The sequence below is a fragment of the Elephantulus edwardii genome, unplaced genomic scaffold (assembly GCF_000299155.1).
Source record: "Elephantulus edwardii isolate Elephantulus edwardi_28Jun2011 unplaced genomic scaffold, EleEdw1.0 scaffold00039, whole genome shotgun sequence".
Lineage (NCBI taxonomy): Eukaryota > Metazoa > Chordata > Mammalia > Macroscelidea > Macroscelididae > Elephantulus > Elephantulus edwardii.
This window is the reverse complement of record NW_006399789.1, coordinates 20,433,599-20,451,852: the sequence shown is the minus strand read 5'-3', so window position 1 is coordinate 20,451,852 and position 18,254 is coordinate 20,433,599. Positions and strand designations below refer to the sequence as shown.

General features: G+C 37.0%; 1 protein-coding gene across 4 annotated transcripts in view; it reads right to left on the bottom strand.

Annotated features, from left to right (window-relative positions):
* PTPRK (protein tyrosine phosphatase, receptor type, K) overlaps positions 1-18,254 on the bottom strand; it is an 801,885-nt gene that overhangs the window by 495,896 nt on the left and 287,735 nt on the right. For all 4 annotated transcript variants that reach the window (XM_006884996.1, XM_006884997.1, XM_006884995.1 and 1 more), the window contains exon 3: positions 17,700-17,971. In XM_006884996.1, coding sequence (XP_006885058.1) covers positions 17,700-17,971 — 272 coding nt within the window. The remainder of the gene's footprint in view (positions 1-17,699; positions 17,972-18,254) is intronic.

Genomic DNA, 18,254 nt, shown 5'->3' with positions numbered 1-18,254 from the left:
TTTTATAACTATTTCATTATTGTTTTTCTTAAGAGTAGGAACCTGGTTCCTTATTCCTACTTTGTCAAATATTGTCCTTTCTCAAAGATAGGAGATGACGGCAGTAGCTCTACACATCATGTGCTAATGCAACAACTTGCTACACTTTCCCAGAAATATCCTAACCCACCTTCCCTTACAGGGACTTATTCAGATATCCATTGTATGGTCAGCACTGCCTACAAAAAAAGTTCGAAAAGTAAGTAAGGTTGGAGAAATTGTTGCTAATATGGAAGAAAGTAAGACGACCAATATTTGAAAAGGCACCAGGCAGGATCTGAAATAGTGTTTTATAAGGAAATTAAGCCAATTCACTTACAAAGTTCACAAATGAAGAAGACATAGAATATAAGATATATTCAACAATGAAAAATTTTACCTTTTCCTTTCTCTAGTGAAAGGTCTACATGAATGGCTATCTCTACATGAATGGATGATGAACCACTAAAACAGGAACAGGAATAAGACCTATAAATGGAATGAAATCTCCACTTGTTACAGATAGTTTATGACCTTTTGATTTCATAGTCCCACCCTGGACACCCAGAAATAATTTTTTAAAGATATTTCTTATTTAAACAAACAGTCCACAGTTTCCGTTTCAATCTTCTTAGATCCAAAGCAAACCAGATTTCTGGAGTTTAGCAAATCTTTCTGTTGCCAGAGTACCAGCACAACATATGCTAGGGATATCTTTGAAAGGAGACTGTGTCTTTAAAAATGTATATCCTTCCAAAAAATTTAGTTTCAAATCAACAGAAAATATTCAAAATAACGTGAGTTGCAAAAGTTTAGTGTTTACTTCTCGGTGGGTTCAGGGGAGGAGAAACATATTTTACTGTATTAGCACTTTGCAATTTCTGGTCGAACCCCTGTAGTTTTCAACATGTATCATTTTTGTGATTAATGATGTGCACCCAGCTAATGGAAAACAGCAGATTAGGTTTCCACTAATAGTTCTGCAAGTTACGTCTGCCTGCCTCATTTGGTAACAACCTTGCAGCTCAGTAAGAAAGTAATGGATTTAATCCCAGAGCAGAACTTAGTTTTATGCACACAAGATAGGTCAGTTTTCTGGAGTGTAGAAAAATTACACTTTCAGACGTGTACTGATCTTCATCTGAAATGTAACACTGAGATAATACGAAGATAGAGTTGTGTTTTATTTTGTATTGTATTCTAGTTAGCAATTGGTTTAAATACAGTACTCACATGAGGCCAACAAAAATGGGCACGAGATTAAGCATTTTATAGTCTCAGAAAAATAAAACAATATACTTTCTACAACTACTTAACTAAGCTAAAACCACAAATATTATTCTGAATACCACGGTAGAAAAAATATACTTTCTTATACATTACTGAATTTCAGGAATGCTTATTTTAAAACGTTGGCATTACATCTATTAGTTCTTTTGCACTATAGAATGCATTGTGTTTAATTATAATTTATGTAAAACAGCACACTAATTTAGAGAAATCAAGAGACATTCTAGTTCTATTTCTACCTCAAATTATTTTGAACCTACACCGAACTTTCATTTGTAAATAAATAAAAAGTAAAAATAAAAATAAAATTGGCACATTTTAAAAATAAAGGAAAAGGAATATTCTTTTAAAACTTCATAAAATTAACCAATAAGATTAGTGAGTTCCAGAGAAAAGATGGTAAGACAAGGAGTGAATCCTTGTTAATGAGGTACTAGAGTTCAAAGCTATTTACATCAGGTCGCTATGAGTCCGTTGACTCGACAGCACGTAGCAACAACACTTCTGTTAGGATGATGAAACAAACAGTTCTGGAAACTAATAGCATTGATGCTTGCACAGTGTGATGACTGTAAAGGCATTGTATATTTCAAAAATGGTTCACAGAAAAGTGTGTGTGTGTGTGTGTGTGTGTGTGTGTTTTACTGCTGTAAAACAATCTACTTAAGTGCTAAAATGAGAACTATTTTGTTAAATGCACATACACTTATAAAACAATAATGATATAAAATTTGGGGGAAAATTAAACAGAAAATATATATAACTGGCAAATTTGTCAAATAAATCTGGCTTTTCTCATCCCTTTGAGAGTTGAGAACTTAATTAATTGATCAATGATTACCAGTATTTATTAAAATTTGAAACCATGGTACTCTTGTGACTTTCCTGGAAATTGTCTGTGACACATACACTGATCAACTCCCATAAACCATCAAAACGTAAAACATGAGTCAAATCCTACACTACCATAAAGTTTACCTTTATGGTAAATTGGCCCTCATACTTCTGCCTACAAAAGTAATCTCTAGTCTTTCCATATTTAAGACCACAGTCCTTGACCTTCTGCAGCAAGCACTTCAGGGTGTCCTCAGTCTCAGTCAGCAAGGTTGTGTCATCTGCATAACAGGTTGTTAATGAGTTTTCCTCCAACTTTGATGCCACATTTTTCCTCATAAAGTCAAGCCTCCCAAATGATCTGTTCTGAATGTAAATTTAAAAAGTATGAGGACAGAATGCAACACTAATGCACTCCTTTCTTGATTTTGAACTATGTAGTGTTTCCCTGCTCTGTACTGATGACTGGATCCTGGTCCAAGTGTAGGTTTCACATAAGCACAATCAAGGGTTCTGGGATTCCCATTCTCCTCAAGGTTAACCACAATTTGTTGTGACCACAGAGTCAAATGTCTTTGTATAGTCAATGAAACACAGAATTCCTCTGGTACTCTCTGCTTTCAGTCAAGATCTATATGACATTGGCAATAAGTCTCTATGGTTTGGCCTTTTCTAAACCAAGCTTGATTGATGCTCAACATCAAGAAAAGACTCTCAAGACTCAGCCAATTGATGGAACCATGATGGATGGAGACGAGATTGAGGTTGTTAACAGTTACAGCTTGTTTGGCTCCACAATCAACACACTTGGCCCCAGTAATTAGGAAATGAAAAGATTAACTCCATCAGATAAATCTGTTGTCAGGGACCTTCCAGAGTTCTGAGAAGCAAAAGTGTCAGTACAGAAACTAAGTAAAGTGCACTTATCCAGGTCATGGTCTTTGCAATTACTTGTTGTACATCAGAGAGAGCTGGACAATGACTTTAAGTTGTGGTGCTGGAGAAGAGTCTTGAACCAGACTGCCAAGGAAACAAATACATCTGTCTTGAACAGGGTGAAGTTTCCTCTTGGAGGGTAGGATTTTCAAGATCCATCTCATACACTTTGGGCACGTGGCTAGGCGAGATCAATCCTTGGAGAAGGACATCGTGCTCAGAAGCATTGAAGGACAGCTCAAGACAGGAAGACCCCAGATGAGATTAGGTTGATACAGTAACTAGGACAAAGGGTGTGTCAGAGTCAGTGAAACTTGCTCAGTACAAGGGCAGGTTTCACAGCTGTTGTACACAGGGTCGCTATGAGTGGCAGGCAATGTTACAGCACATAATAACAAAAAACAGTCTTTCCATTTCCAAATGGATTTAACTATACCTGGCTATAGGAAATAAATTATTTCCATTAAATTACTTACTCCATAGTACATACAACACAGCTGAACAGAAGATAAGACAACTGTAGATGAGGAAAACGAAAGAATACAAGGTTTAAAAGCACTAATAACATTTCCTCACATTATTCTTTGTTTACTAGAGGGCATTTCACAGGTATTGCAAAATATTATATACCACTAATGCAATACAATTATTTTCAGGTTGTAGATGTTCTAAGCAATGGATGCTTTAGCATTTGCATTTTTGCATAATATTTCTCCTATGCCGGGAATATTCATGAGTTAGACTAGCCTTGAGGAAGAATAATTATTGTTGGAACTAAAAGATTCATTAAACATGCTAAGGCAAACCTGAAATATGAATTAATAAAGAAAACAATCCAACAGATTAAAATTAATTTGGTTAACTTTTTCCAAATCTGCAGTTAATTCATCTAAGCATGTCTAATAATACAATTTTTACAAAATTTGATGTTTTACAAAGGTTCCATCTAAATTATTTTGTGGTCAAGAGAGTCACACATCATTACCTGCTTTTTAAACAAAGAAGCAAATATACAGAAAACAGTATTATTTTCCATTTTATTATTATTGTTCTTTCATACTCTGTATGATTTCTGGAATCTCAACACATTATTTAAGCAGAGAAAAATAAATTAAGTAGTTTGTTCTTATATAATGCAGATCTAACATGCACCTCTGTATAAATCTGAAGTGGTCTCGTTCTTACGTTAGAATAAAAACCAAGTATTCTAATTTCTGCCATGGAATCTGGCATGCAATACTTGGTAGTTAAAACAATTCATTTTGTCCTCTAAATCACAGAAAACAGTAGAATCTACATCACTTATTTAACAAGATAAAAACAATCTACTATATTTTGAATAGAACTCAAAACTTGCCCAAAACTCACCATTTATATTGAAAGCCATCCAACATTAATGGAATAATGGATATTTTACAGTTTAAAAGATACAAAGTCATTATCTGTCTTAATTTCCTATAAGTTTATTTTCATTATTAATTATATCATAAGTATTGTTGTTGTTATTGTTATGTGCCGTCGAGTCATTTGCGACTCATAGCGACCCTATGTACAACTGCCCTAAACCCCACTCTATCCTCTGCCAATTGCATTGCCTCTGACACACCCATCCTGATTACCCCAGTCACTGAATCAATCCACCTCATAGAGGGTTTTCCCCTCCTGCGCTGTCCCTCTACTCTACCCAGCATGAGCTCCAAAGACCTGTCTCTCCTTAGAACATGCCCAAAGTATGTCAGACAAAGCCCCAGAATCCTTGCCTCCGAGGAGTAGCCTGGTTTAATCCTCTCTAGGATGAATCTGTTTGTTTTCTTGGCAGTCTATGGTACATTCAATACTTTTCTCCAGCACCACAGCTCCAAGGCATCAATTCTCCTTCTATCCTCCCTAGTCATTGTCCAGCTCTCTGATGCATAACAAGTGATTGCAAAGACTATGGCCTGTATCAGGCGCACCTTAGTCTCCAGAGAGACACCGTTGCTCTTGAGTATTTTAGCATAAGTGTAGGTTTTTATTAACTGAGGTAAATTTTTGCATCTTCTTGATCCCCCCCCCCTTTTCTTTTGGTAAAAGTCACAAAATACAGGAACGCATTCAGAATAAAGCAATACAGAGATAATATGAGAAGTATTCAAGGCAACATTTTGCTAATTAATAGGTAAAATGAGAGTTTTAAAAATTTTTGATAGCTTACAAAAGGAGCTGGGTTGTGAACAACCTCAAGATATGTGCTAGAACTGGAAAGGAGACCAGACTATATAAATAATGGGAGAAAAAGAAACTTTTATAATAAACCATACAACAACAAATTAAAAGGACTAACAGTTACAATTCTTCAGAATTATCATCAGCCCATGTTGGGGGAAAATGCTAAAAACCATTTTAACAGAAAGATAAGAAAATTAAAACTTGAAATAGACACATTATTTTTTTATAGGGCAGATCTTACTCCGGTAAAGATTAACAATAGTAGGAATCCATTGGACAAGTACTGTGAATCAGAATCAACAAAATAGTAGTGAGTGTAATTATTACAAAAGCCTAAGCACGTACAGAGGTTTAATATTCCAGTTGTTATAGGATAACAAAATGATCTGAAAAGAAAGAAAAATGCGCAACATACATTCCAAACCCTCACGTATACACCAAATATTTACCTTCTATAAGGATGCTGCTGATGCTGCTGCTGTTGTTGAATACCATTGAGTAGGCACCAAACCATAGCTTCCCCTCTCGCAGGTTTTCAGAAGGAGTTAATGGCACAGGAAAAGATTACTCACAAAGAATGAAATCTTCTTATAGTTGTTCTGTTGTGTTGACAACTAAAATTTTTTCCCATTCTTAGTCCATTGAATTTAAAAAATAGTCCTTTTTACTAGTTTATGATAATACCACTGTATTCCAAGGATATTTATAATAACAGAATATTATGTTAAAAACAATATTTTTAAGGGAAAAGTGGTTAGGCATTAGAAGGCTCTGAACAGGGAACATGAAGCTTTTCTTGTAGAACCTTCAATAATAAAAATATTATACAGCCCAATATGCAGAGCTATCAAATCTAAACATCTCTGAGCACACTTAACCTGCCTCGACATTATCCACCTCAATTTTTCCCATCACTATCAAGTGACACACAAATAACAAAGGCATGATCAAAATAGTTACACATAGGTTCAGCAGCTGCTTTAGACTCTAACAACTACAACTAGTTTTATATCAATATAAAACAAAATATGCAGCAGTAGATATTTTTTCATTGTATGTAATTCAAGTTATTAAGATTTTGTGTTATTTGTTTAAAAAAATTATTCATTAGAAAATGGATCATTACTAAAGAAGAGACAATAGGATTGCCTGAGTAGAGGAAAATGGGCCATAGGGGCACAGAGCCATGAGTTTCTCTCTGAAAGGGCCAGAGGGAGTAACAATACAGACCCTCACTATTCCAGAGCAGAAAGCAGATAAAGAGCACATAGCTCAGCCCCATGATGTCTCTCTAGAGCCACACCAACAATAAGAAGTGTGTTTATTCATTTTTCATTCACAGACTCACAGTTGTGCTAATAGGGTTTATAGGGAAGTAATTTGGAGAGTGGAGGAGGCAAAAAATATCTCCCAAAACAAGTTAAGGTTTTAGTCCAAGTCTCAAGGCACAATTCTTCAATTAGTCTGGGATCTGGTCTCAGAGCAGTTATAAGTCAGCTTCTCCTTCAAGCATGCCACAAGAACAGCAAAAAACCCTTAACTGTGGCCAGTTCTAATGCAAGATGCCTCAGGGCACATCTTGTCAGTTTCTCCACAGCACTGCCACAGTCTCTCCATCACCAGGGTCTCACCTCAGTCTCCTTCAAGTCTTGCTGTCCAGTGTGGTAAGCACTCTTTTTCTTATCCTAGTCCCATAGCTGTTGATGATTTGCAAGACTTTGTTAATTTGAAAGAATGTGTGTCTACAATTAAGGTAGCTAGAGACTAGACCTGGCTAATTGTAATGGCTAAGAAAAGCCAACTTTCAGGCTAATACCCCAGAACAGATAGAGTTTTCTTGGGGTTTGTTTTACCAACTAATTAAAGTCAAGGAACTCAGATTTCACAGATGAGTGAAAACTAGTTTGTAGATTTTTTTAAATTTACTTATAAATGTTTCAGAGGTTTATTAGTACAAAAGGGTATGGCTAGTCATCTTTCTTAGTCTGTTTTTATCTGGAAGCTCAGCTGACAACCATATACCCTGAGTGACTCTGATGGTATTTCAAATAATTATAACTTCATAACATCATAACAACCTACAAGTGACCACTACACACACACACACACAGAGGAAGGAAGGAAGGAAGGAAGGAAGGAAGGAAGGAAGGAAGGAAGGAAGGAAGGAAGGAAGGAAGGAAAGAGGTAGGGAGAAGGGGAGGGAAGAAGAAAGGAAACAAATATCCTAATAAATAGATCATTAACCAACAACATGATAAGTGGAGAAAACCCTGCATTTGTCAACGATTTAATTTCACTTCTATCCACCATCAATACCCATGGAAGTAGTATCCAAGCAAAACAATAATGGACTTCACTGAGCAACTCTGTTATGAAGAATTCCTTTAATATACTAAACAGCAAATATGTTACCCCAAAGAACAAGTCAGCCCCAAGGATATTGTTGTTATTGTCATGTGTCTTCAGGTAAACTAGGACTCAAGGTCACATAATCTATGAACAATAGCTCTGAACCCTGCTTTATTATAAGACAATCTCATTGTCTCTAACACACCTACTCCAAGAACACTATCATTTGTGTCAATCCATCTGGTCGAGGGTCTTCCTCACCAGCACCAAACTGAAATATTCCAAACATGATGACCTTCTCAAAGGACTGGTCCCTCCTGGCAACATACCCAAAGTATATGAAAGGAAGTTTCAAAATCCTTGCCTCCAAGGAGCAGCTTGATTTCAGCCTCACCAGAACAGATCTGTTTGTTCCTTTGGCAGTCTATGGTATGTTCAATAGCCTTCTCCAGGGACACAACTCAGACATCAAATCTTCTTCTGCCAGCCATTACTCACTGGTAATATCTCAGATGACAGCATTCATCAATTCTTCTATCCTTTCATATGCTTGTGAAAGTTAGATTATGAATGACAAAGACTGAAGAACTGATGTCTCCGAATGTGGTGTTGAGAAAGAATATTGACTGTATTATAGACTGCCAAAAGAACAAGCAAATCTTGTTGGAAGAAGTATGGTCAGTGTAGTTCTTGGAATCAAGCATGGTGAGACATTGCCTCACTTTGGACATATTAATAGGAAGAGTCAATCTTTGGAAAAGAACACTTTGTGTTGTTGTTGTTTTAAGTAGAGTAGTCAGTAAAAGAGAAGAAGCCTTTCAATAAGATGCCCTGACACTGTAACTGCAACAAAAAATGTAACAGAGATTGAGAGGATAGTGTGGGATTAGGCAGGGATTGGTTATATTATACACAGAGTTCCTATGAGTTGAAGTTAGAAAAGTGTCAAACAATAACAATACATTAAGCTATGTGTCATATACTGTTCTATACATTTGACATATAATTAATTAATACTCACAAACTCCTGAAAAAAATGTACCCCTGTGATTAACACACACTAAATGAGAAAAATGGAAAAATTAAGGAACTTTATCCAAAAGTATAGTGGATGAAGAGCAGAACCAATTTATAACAAGCAGAGTGACTCTAAAATCCCTATTGTAATTGTTGTTATTGTTGATGATGAAGTTATGAGACTTCTAGAAACCCTATGTACAACAGGTCTGATCTCTGTTCTATCCTGGGCCAACTTTCTTGTCTCTGCACACCTACCTCCATTACCTCAGTCACTAAATCATCCATCTCATTAAGGGTCTTCCTCTCTTGTGCTGTCTCTCTACCCTCCCAAGCATGTTGTCCCTCTGCAAAACCCAAAGTATGTCAGACAATGCTTCAGAATCCTTGTCTGAAAGGAGCAGCCTGGTTTCACCCTGTCTAGGACCTGTTTGTTTTTCTAGTTATGGTATATTCAATAGTCTTCTCCAGCACCACAACTTGAAGACATCAATTCTCATATCATCCCTATTCACTATCCAGTTTTCTGACGCATAGCATGTAATTGTGAAGACCATGGCCTGGATTGGGTGCACCTCAATCTCCAAACTGACATAGTTGCTCTTCAGTACTGTGGAAATGTCCCTGACAGCAGACTTTCCTAATGCAAATTATGTTTTGATTTCCTGTCTGCAGGTTTCAAGAGTGTTGATTGTGGAGCCAAGCACACTAAAGGTAACAATCTCATTCTCTTCAACCTCTATCATAATGCTGCCAATCGGACCAGTGGTGAGAATTTTTGTTTCCTTGTTGTTAAACTTCAATCCATATTGAAGGTTGCAGTCCTTGAAAAATCAAGGAAGCGTTTCAAGTCCTCATCAGTTTCAGTAAGCAGTGTTGTGTCATCTGTATAACACAGATTGTTAATGAATCTTTCTTCAGTACAGAACTGAGCTGAATTTGACCGAAGAATAAATTCAAGCCCCGAGTTGCAATATTTAAAGATGCATTGGGAAGAATATTACATGATCTAGGAAGAATTAAAAGAAGATGGAAAGATTATACAGAATCACTGTCACAAAGAATTTGACTAATTCAGAAGAATTTCATGAAACATATGAGCAAGAGATTGTGGTGATGAAGGAAGAAGGTCAAGGTGCTCTGAATGAATTGACAAAAAAACAAGGCCCAAGAATTGATGGCATACCAATTGACATATTTCAACAAACACATATTGCCCTGGATGCACTCACCAAGTTGTGTCAAGAAATCTGGAGGACAACCACCTGGCTAACTGACTAGAAGAGAGCCATATTTGTTCCCATTCCAAAGAAAGGCAACCTGATAGATTGAATAAATTATTGAAAAAATATCATTACTATCACATAAAGGCAAGATTCAGAAAGCTGGACAATGACTATGGATGACAGAAAGATAATTGATGCCTTTGAACTGTGGTGTTGGAGAAGAGTATTGAATACACCATGGACTACTAGGAGGACAAATAGGTTCATCCTGGAGATGGTTAAGCCAGGCTGCTCCTTGAAGGCAAGAATTCTGAAGTTTCGTCTGACATACTTTGGCCATGTTGCAAGGAGGGACCTGTCCTTGCACATGGACATAATGCTTAGGAGGGTAGAGGGACAGACAGCACAAGACAGGAAGACCCTCAAGGAGATGGATTTTTTTTTTCAGTCACTGGGGTAATGGGGTGTCAGAGGCAAAGTTGGGACAGGATAGAGCAAGGTTTAAGGCTGTTGGACACAGGGTTATTATGAGTCTCAAGTGACTTGACGGCACATAACAACAACAACAATAACCAAGATTCTGCTGAAAATCATCCAAAAATTACTGGAACAGCATATCAACAGAGAACTGCCAGATGTGAAGGCTGAGTTTAGAAGAGGGTGTGGTACTAGTGATACTATAGCAATTTTTAGCTTGGCTGAAAGCAGAGAGCATCAGAGGAATATCAGTGTTTCATTTGACTTTATGGATCACAACAAATGGTGGCCAACTATGAGAAGACTGAGCCCAAAACACTTTATTGTGCTTATGCAAAACCTATACTTGGACCAGGAGACAGTCATCAGGACAGAGCAAGTATTCACTGCATTGTTCAAAACAAGTGTCTCCATACCTGTTCAATCTATATCTGGGAAGCTGGGCTCTCTGAGGAGGAATGTAGCATTAGGATTGGAGGAAGAAAATCTGTTGTGTCTCTTAATTCACCAAAACCGAGAGTTAAATATTTGAAGGACTAATCTACCTTTACTTCATCATTCCATGTTTATTGTTCCTTTTATAATCAGATATTAACCTTGTAGGGGCTAAAAACTAGTATCTTTTCATTAATTACCAAACCACTGCATAAATGACTGATTACCACATCAATCAACTATATGATTACACATTTTTTGGCATATGGGCTGATGAAATATCTGGCAAGGGCAGATTACATCAAAGACATATTAGACTCTTTCAAAATTTATGTTTCTCATAAAGATGAAAAAGAAAATAACTTAAGATAACTTTTTTCATTTTATATCTATTTTAAGAATATACTTGTTACACAAAAATTATCCTAAACAAAGTAAATGTAGTAACACTCTGAGACAATTTTCTTTTTAAAAAAAAAATGTATTTTTAGTATTTTTGTGTGAGTGTACCGTCAAATCAGATCTGACTGGTAGAGGAGGAGATTGTCCCTCCTTCCCCAGCAGAGCATCTGGTGGATTCGAACCATGCGCCTCTGGGATTGTAGTTGCAGCTCCTTACCACTAGACCACCAGAGTTCCCCTAGACTACCTTCTTTTTGACTGCATTTCACTTAAGTTGTAATGTTGGGCTCCAGGGATGTTTTGATAAAGAAAGGATCAAGTAGATGAAATTACCTATTCCTTTCTGAAGAGAAAAGAAAGTTGATTTCCTTTAGAAATACAACATAAGGAAAGGGAATGAAAAACTTTGATAGGCTCTGAAGGGTAGATTCACGCCCAGGCAACAAGCCATCTTGCTGGCAACCACCACAGTCAATCAGCATGCTCCACAACTGCTTTCTCTGCCAAGAGACTACCCGTCTAGCAATGTCATCAGCTGCCCTCTAACCTCTAACCTCTCCAAAAGCCACAGCCAATCAGCATGCTTGACAACAATGTCCTCTGCCAAGAGACTGCCCATTTAACAGCATCACCACTAGGGCTGGCAGCTGCAGTGAGCTAAGTAACTATTTCCCCTCCCAGAAGATAGCCCTCTTCTTCCCAAAGTCTTTTAAAAGGCCACTTCTTCATGCCATGTGAGAACTTCTCTGACCCATCCTGCCAGTCTGTCTCTCTCTCTTCCCCCCTCCCCTGGCCTGGGTCAGAGATCTGTGCCTCAGAGCCTGAGATCCCCAATAAAAGCTTCTTTGCTTGCTTTCATTTTGGGTGCCTATTTTACCTAACAAAACAGAGACAATAAGTGAAAAAGGAAAAGTTTTGACAAGAGTATAAATTCTCTTAAGAAAACAAAGTGAGGAAACTGTTATTGTTGTTGTTGTTGTTGTTGTTGTTGTTAAGTGCCATCTAGTCATTTGTGACTCATAATGACCCCATGTACAACAGCCCTAAACCGTGCTCTATCCTGTGCCAATCTCATTGCCTCTGACACACCCATCCCGAGTACCCCAGTCACTGAATCAATCCACCTCATAGAGGGTCTTCTCCTCCTGCGCTGTCCCTCCACTCTACCCAGCATGATGTCCCTCTCTAAAGACCTGTCTCTCCTTACAGCATGTCCAAAGTATGTCAGACGAAGCCCCAGAATCCTTGCCTCCAAGGCCTGGTTTAATCCTCTCTACGATGAATCTGTTTGTTTTCTGTAGAACCAAGAAAAAAAACAAAAACAAACTTCTATGTATATCACAATTCTATTAATCTAGAGGCCAAGCTAAAGAAAATCTATGCATTATTTCAAATCAAACCCACAATGATGTACCATCCCACTCCAGTAACTGTGGCAAAGTTTAACAGGGTAGCAAGTAATAAATGTTGGAGAGGATGTGGTGAAAAAGGAATGCTTATACATTGCTAGTGGAATTGTAAAATGGTGCCACCACTCTGGAAGGCAGTTTGGAACTTCCTCCAAAAGCTGAACATAGAAATTCCATATGACCCAGCTATTCTACTACTTGGAATATACCCTGAGAATAGGAGAACTGAGGCACAAACTGAGATTTGTACACCAGTGTTAATAGCAGCATTATTCACCATCACAAGAACATGGGAACAGCCCAAATGTCCAACCACAAACGAATGGATTGAGAAATTATGGTACATTCACACAATGGAATACTATGTAGCATGCAGGAGCAATGTTGTTGTTGTTGATGTTGTTGTTGTTGTTATGTGCCGTCGAGTCACTTGCAACTCATAGCGACCCTATTTACAACAGCCCTAAACTCAGCTCTGTCCTATGCCAATCGCACTGTCTCTGTCGCTCCCATCCTGATTATCCCAGTCACTGAATCAATCCACCTCATAGAGGGCCTTCCCCTCCTGCGCTGTCCCTCCACCCTCCCAAGCATGATGTCCTCCTCCAAGGACTGGTCTCTCCTCACAACATGTCCAAAGTATGTTAGATGGAGCCTCAGAATCCTTGCCTCCAAGGAGCCACCTGGTTTGACCCTTTCTAGGACAAATCTGTTTGTTTTCCTAGCAGTCCATGGTATTCTCAATACTCTTCTCCAGCACCACAGCTCAAAGGCATCAATTCTCCTTCTATCCTCCTTGGTCATTGTCCAATTCTCTGATGCACAACAAGTGATTGTGAAGACCATGGTCTGTATCAGACGCACCTTAGTCTCCATAGAGACACCACTGCTCTTCAGTACTTTGGACAGGGCCCTAACAGCAGACTTTCCCATGGTGCATAACTTTGTAAATTATTACCTACCTTGAGAAGCACTGGAGAGCATTATTCTGAGTGAACTAACTCAGTCCCACAAGGATAAATCTTGTATAAAGCCATTATTATAGAATAAGTATAAGGATCTAAGAGGAGTAGGAAAGGCTGGAAGCAAAAGGATGAGGATGAGTAGGGGGAGGGGGGGATTAATCCTGGGGTTGGACAATTGGATGGGTGGGGGGTGAGAGAAAATGAAAGAATTTTTTCTTGAAAACAATGTATTCTAATTTTGTAAATAAACTAGTAGGGGGGAAAAGAATGCAAAAAGATAGTTTCTGATGTTGATATTTTACAATAGCTGTATCTCAATTTAAAAATCTGTAAGAATTGAGCATCCATCAAAAATGTTTCAAGTTGTTTCATAATAACAAAAAAAAACCCACTAGGTAAATATATTTTCTGATATGCTAGCTGTTTCTAATAATGAATTTACAGGTACAACTAGGTATCTAATTGACTGAATCAATGAAAATATCAATCAAGTAATTTATTGAGCACTAAGCACATAAATAAAAAATACTCTGTTACTTGCTTTTATTGATTACTAAATTTTGCAGGTTGAAGGAAAAGATGTGAAAGCAAAATAATTAGTTAAGAAACAATTTATTTGCACATTTTAATCTATAACAAGGAAGCTTCTGCCCACTGTTTCTGAATGTGTCTTTTTTGTGTGTGTATCCCACATTTTGGGGTAGATTTCAACATCTTGGACCCCTATTCGACAGAATATAAATGCTTCATACAGTTCTTAAGGCTGGAAATCTTTACAGGACCAGACTGCCTCATCCCTTCTTGGTTGTTGATGGATTCAAACCAATCAGTAATCAGCCAAACACTAATCATTGTTCCACAGGCTTGCTTTATTTGTCAATGTGAGATAAACAACACATCTGAGCCTTGCTTCATCCTGCACTATCCTCATCATCTCTGATTACTCAGCTCATTTTTTAGAGTCACTGTGTCTATCTATCTTGAGAGTCTTCTTTTACAATGAACTCTCCACTTTTCCCAGCATGAAGTCCCCTTCTAAAAACTAGCCCCTCCTGACAACATGCCAAAAATATTTAAGACAAAGTTTCACTACCTTTGTCTCTAAGGAGTACCCCGGTTGCATGTTCTTTTGGCAGTCCATGGTATACTCAGTATTGTTCTTCAAAATTATAATTCTAAAGCACTGATTCTTCCGTCATTGTCCAACTTTCACACACATAGAATCTAACTGAAAAGTGCACGGTTTAGATAGGTACACTTTAGTATTTAAACTGACACCTCTCTTCTGACAATGTTGTTGATTGTCTTCAAGTCGAGCACAACTCATAACGACCCTATGAACAAAAGGCCTGAAGCTCCTCTACAACTATTGACATTTATCAAAGTTCATAAATTTCCAGAGGCTAGTTGTTCAGGAAGTGGATGCCAATAAAGAGAGCTCCAAAACCTTATAAGTGGCCAGGTTGAAACTTGTAAAGACAGTTTCTGTCCTGTTGCTTAAATATGCCAGAGACACAATGAGACTGAACAAAACATGTATTTATCCATAAATTCTGAATTCTGTAACTACAGTATTAGCTGAAGAAAGATGAGCTGTAAGAAAAAAAAATCTATGCCAAAATCTGGAGTGATGTTTTCATGATATTAACATAATGTTATTAACTTAACTCAGAGATCTTTAAAAATTTAGAAAAACACATATGTCATTTATGAGTTAGAAAAGAACAGAAATATCATATTGTAGGATACTAATTTTTTGTTTGGAGTTGATAAAACTACTGGCTTCATATCATTCAAAAAATTAAGCAAATGATAGAGTTGAATAAAGATAATGGTTTGTGACTCTTGTTGTTAAAACAGATTCTGACTATGAATCTAACTAGAGCAGATCAAAGCCTTGTTGATCCTAGGCCATCCTCATAATGCCATCTTTACCTAAACCCACTGTTACAATTATTCTGACAATTCATGCCTCTGCAGGTCTTCCCTCCCTCTATTTTCTAAGCCTAAAACCATTCTCCAAAGATTAACTCCTTCTGATAAACATGCTCACAATATGTGAGAAAAACAATCACCAGTTTTACCTCTAAGGAGTACACTGGATCTGGATGCACTTTTTCCAAGGAATGTGATGTAATATTCTAAATTTGTAATGACTTTCTTATACTATTACTTGGGAGAGATTTACTTTGTTGAATGAATACTGTAATATTTGTCAGTCTTATCTTGCGGAACTAGGCTATCTTTTTTCAGTATTATGTGAAGATTGGATGTCATATTCTCAGAAAGTCAGTAAAAAGACAATGCACTAAGACGGCATCCTGATAAAGTGCTGATTGTCAGAGATGAGCCCAGTGATGAGGCTGCCATCACTGTAGCTTCAGTTCATGACCCCTCACCTATCCAGAGATCACACACACTTCTCTTCCAGAGCTGAAGCTCTTAAAAAGCATGTGACATTCCTAAACTACAGAATATACTTCTGTTTATAACTAACAGAAGAAACTAATACCTTCTCAAAATTCATACTATCTCAGAAAAACATGCACATAAAGAACCTTCTACCTTTTAGAACCAGGTTTGCAAGGTAAAATGCTTTAAGTGCAATAGGAGAAAAAAAAATCAACAATATATTTTTTACTTGTGTGTGTTTATAGAAGTAAAAAGAAGCCTAAACTTATGAAATAGTTAATTATTTAAAAATAGGTATTAAGTACATACTGACTCAAATAAAACATAAACTTTTAGACAAGCCAGTCTCATTAAGTCCTGTACATTACACATACATAAATATTTTGAAAGTTTAAATCTTAAACTCAAAGTAAAAAACTAGTTTTCTGGTTCTTTACTTTTTAATCTATAATAATGACTCCCTAATTCTAGAAATTGAGCTTTTACAATAAGATGATTGAATAACTCTTCACATTGGGAATGAATTTTTTTCCCCCGAAACCATAGAAATTTTACAAAACCAGAAGATGATGAGGCTGTGCCATGCCTAGCTTCATCATAATAAGATTAGGGATAAAAATCGTAAAACATTGTGAGCAGCTTTCCGAAGTAGAATGTTATAATAGCTGTAGTATAAAGATAGTAAATTATAATATACTTGATCACATTACAACTAGAATCCTGTATTCTCATCCTAGATATAAATTTTATTTATTTCATATTAAACTTTTTGACAAGAATATAATATTCCAAAATACCCCTTAAAATATTTCATGAAGCACTATTTCCTGCTTATTTCTCAAATATTTTGTTTGAGAATATTAATGAATTAGTAGTCTGATTATTGCACTCAAGATTATTTTTTCTAAAACCCAAACACTCATGGTAGTATCTAATGATGACCCTTAACCAGGTCTCTGAAGGTATAAATCCTTACAACAGAAGAGTGGCCATCTTTCTCCAGTAAAGCAAGTCATGGATTTGAACTGCTCCTTTAATTTAAAAGACATTAAACACTACCAGGGATCTTTATATCATGTATGTCAATAAATAACATTTCCCACACATTAACGTGTTTTAGACCAGAGCATTTTTCCCTTATACGTAAGATGGCCTATTGGACAGAAAGTGATGCTATCAAGCATTTAATTCATGGCCCTTAGGCCTGTTTTTAATTGTTTTCACTCAAACATTCTTCTAGGTCTTATAGCCCTGGTCTGTCCACTTGCTGTACAGAGGTAACCTGTGCTTGCTGTGATGCTGAACACTGTGACACTGATGTGTCAAATGTGATAATGGTCATCCAGAGTGGACAGTGTTTGGTGGAGTTCCCAATTAAAACAACCTCGGAAGCAGGAGTGGCATCCACTCCAAAACAGCTTGCTTTCAGAAACCCTATGAACCTGCAAAAAGGATGAAAATTATACAAGTGTTCAGGTCTTTCGTTCATAGGGTTGCTATGAGTTGCTACTACTTGACAATATTTAACAACAACAACCTATGTAAGATGAAGATTATGTGCTAAAATATTTGATCATTTTCTTAAATAAAAGAATGGGGACAGAAGAAGGGAGTAGAAAGACAATGTCTAGTTATAAGGGTCAGTACTTAACTCTAAGTGTTACACATAAAATCAGATTCACTGACATCAAAGCATAAATCAAAATAGTACAGATGTTTACCTGATATTCATTTGGCCAAAAGGTGCTCACTGCAAGCTCAGCCCGAAGCCAATCTCTGCCCGTGAAGCCAGTCACATTCCAAATTGGGTTGGCAAGAGGTCCTTTATTCACCCTGACTAATATGTTCAAAGTTCCAGGATTCAGCCCTTTCTGGCTATATAACAGGTAGCTGAAATCAATGCAATGAGTGTCATTCTCCTTCATTGTAGGCAGCTGAAGTCTGGCTTTTTCCCCAGGGTCATGATCTGAAGAATCCACTAACATATAGGAACCTGAAACGACATAAAATAAGTGTTAATAGATATTTAAGAAAAATTAATATATAGTAGTAATAATAATAATAATAAATTGATAAAAAGGACACCAATTCATTCAAAGGTTAAATTTAACTTAAAAAAGACTGTCTTCTACAATAGCAGTGGTTGCCATTAAACTGATTACAATTCAGAGTGGCCCAATGATCAGTGCATCTGAGTATCGCCTTCTCTGGTGCCATCCTCTTCCATCTCTACTCATCTTGAGCCCATTCTTACTGTCACTGTGTCAATCCATCTC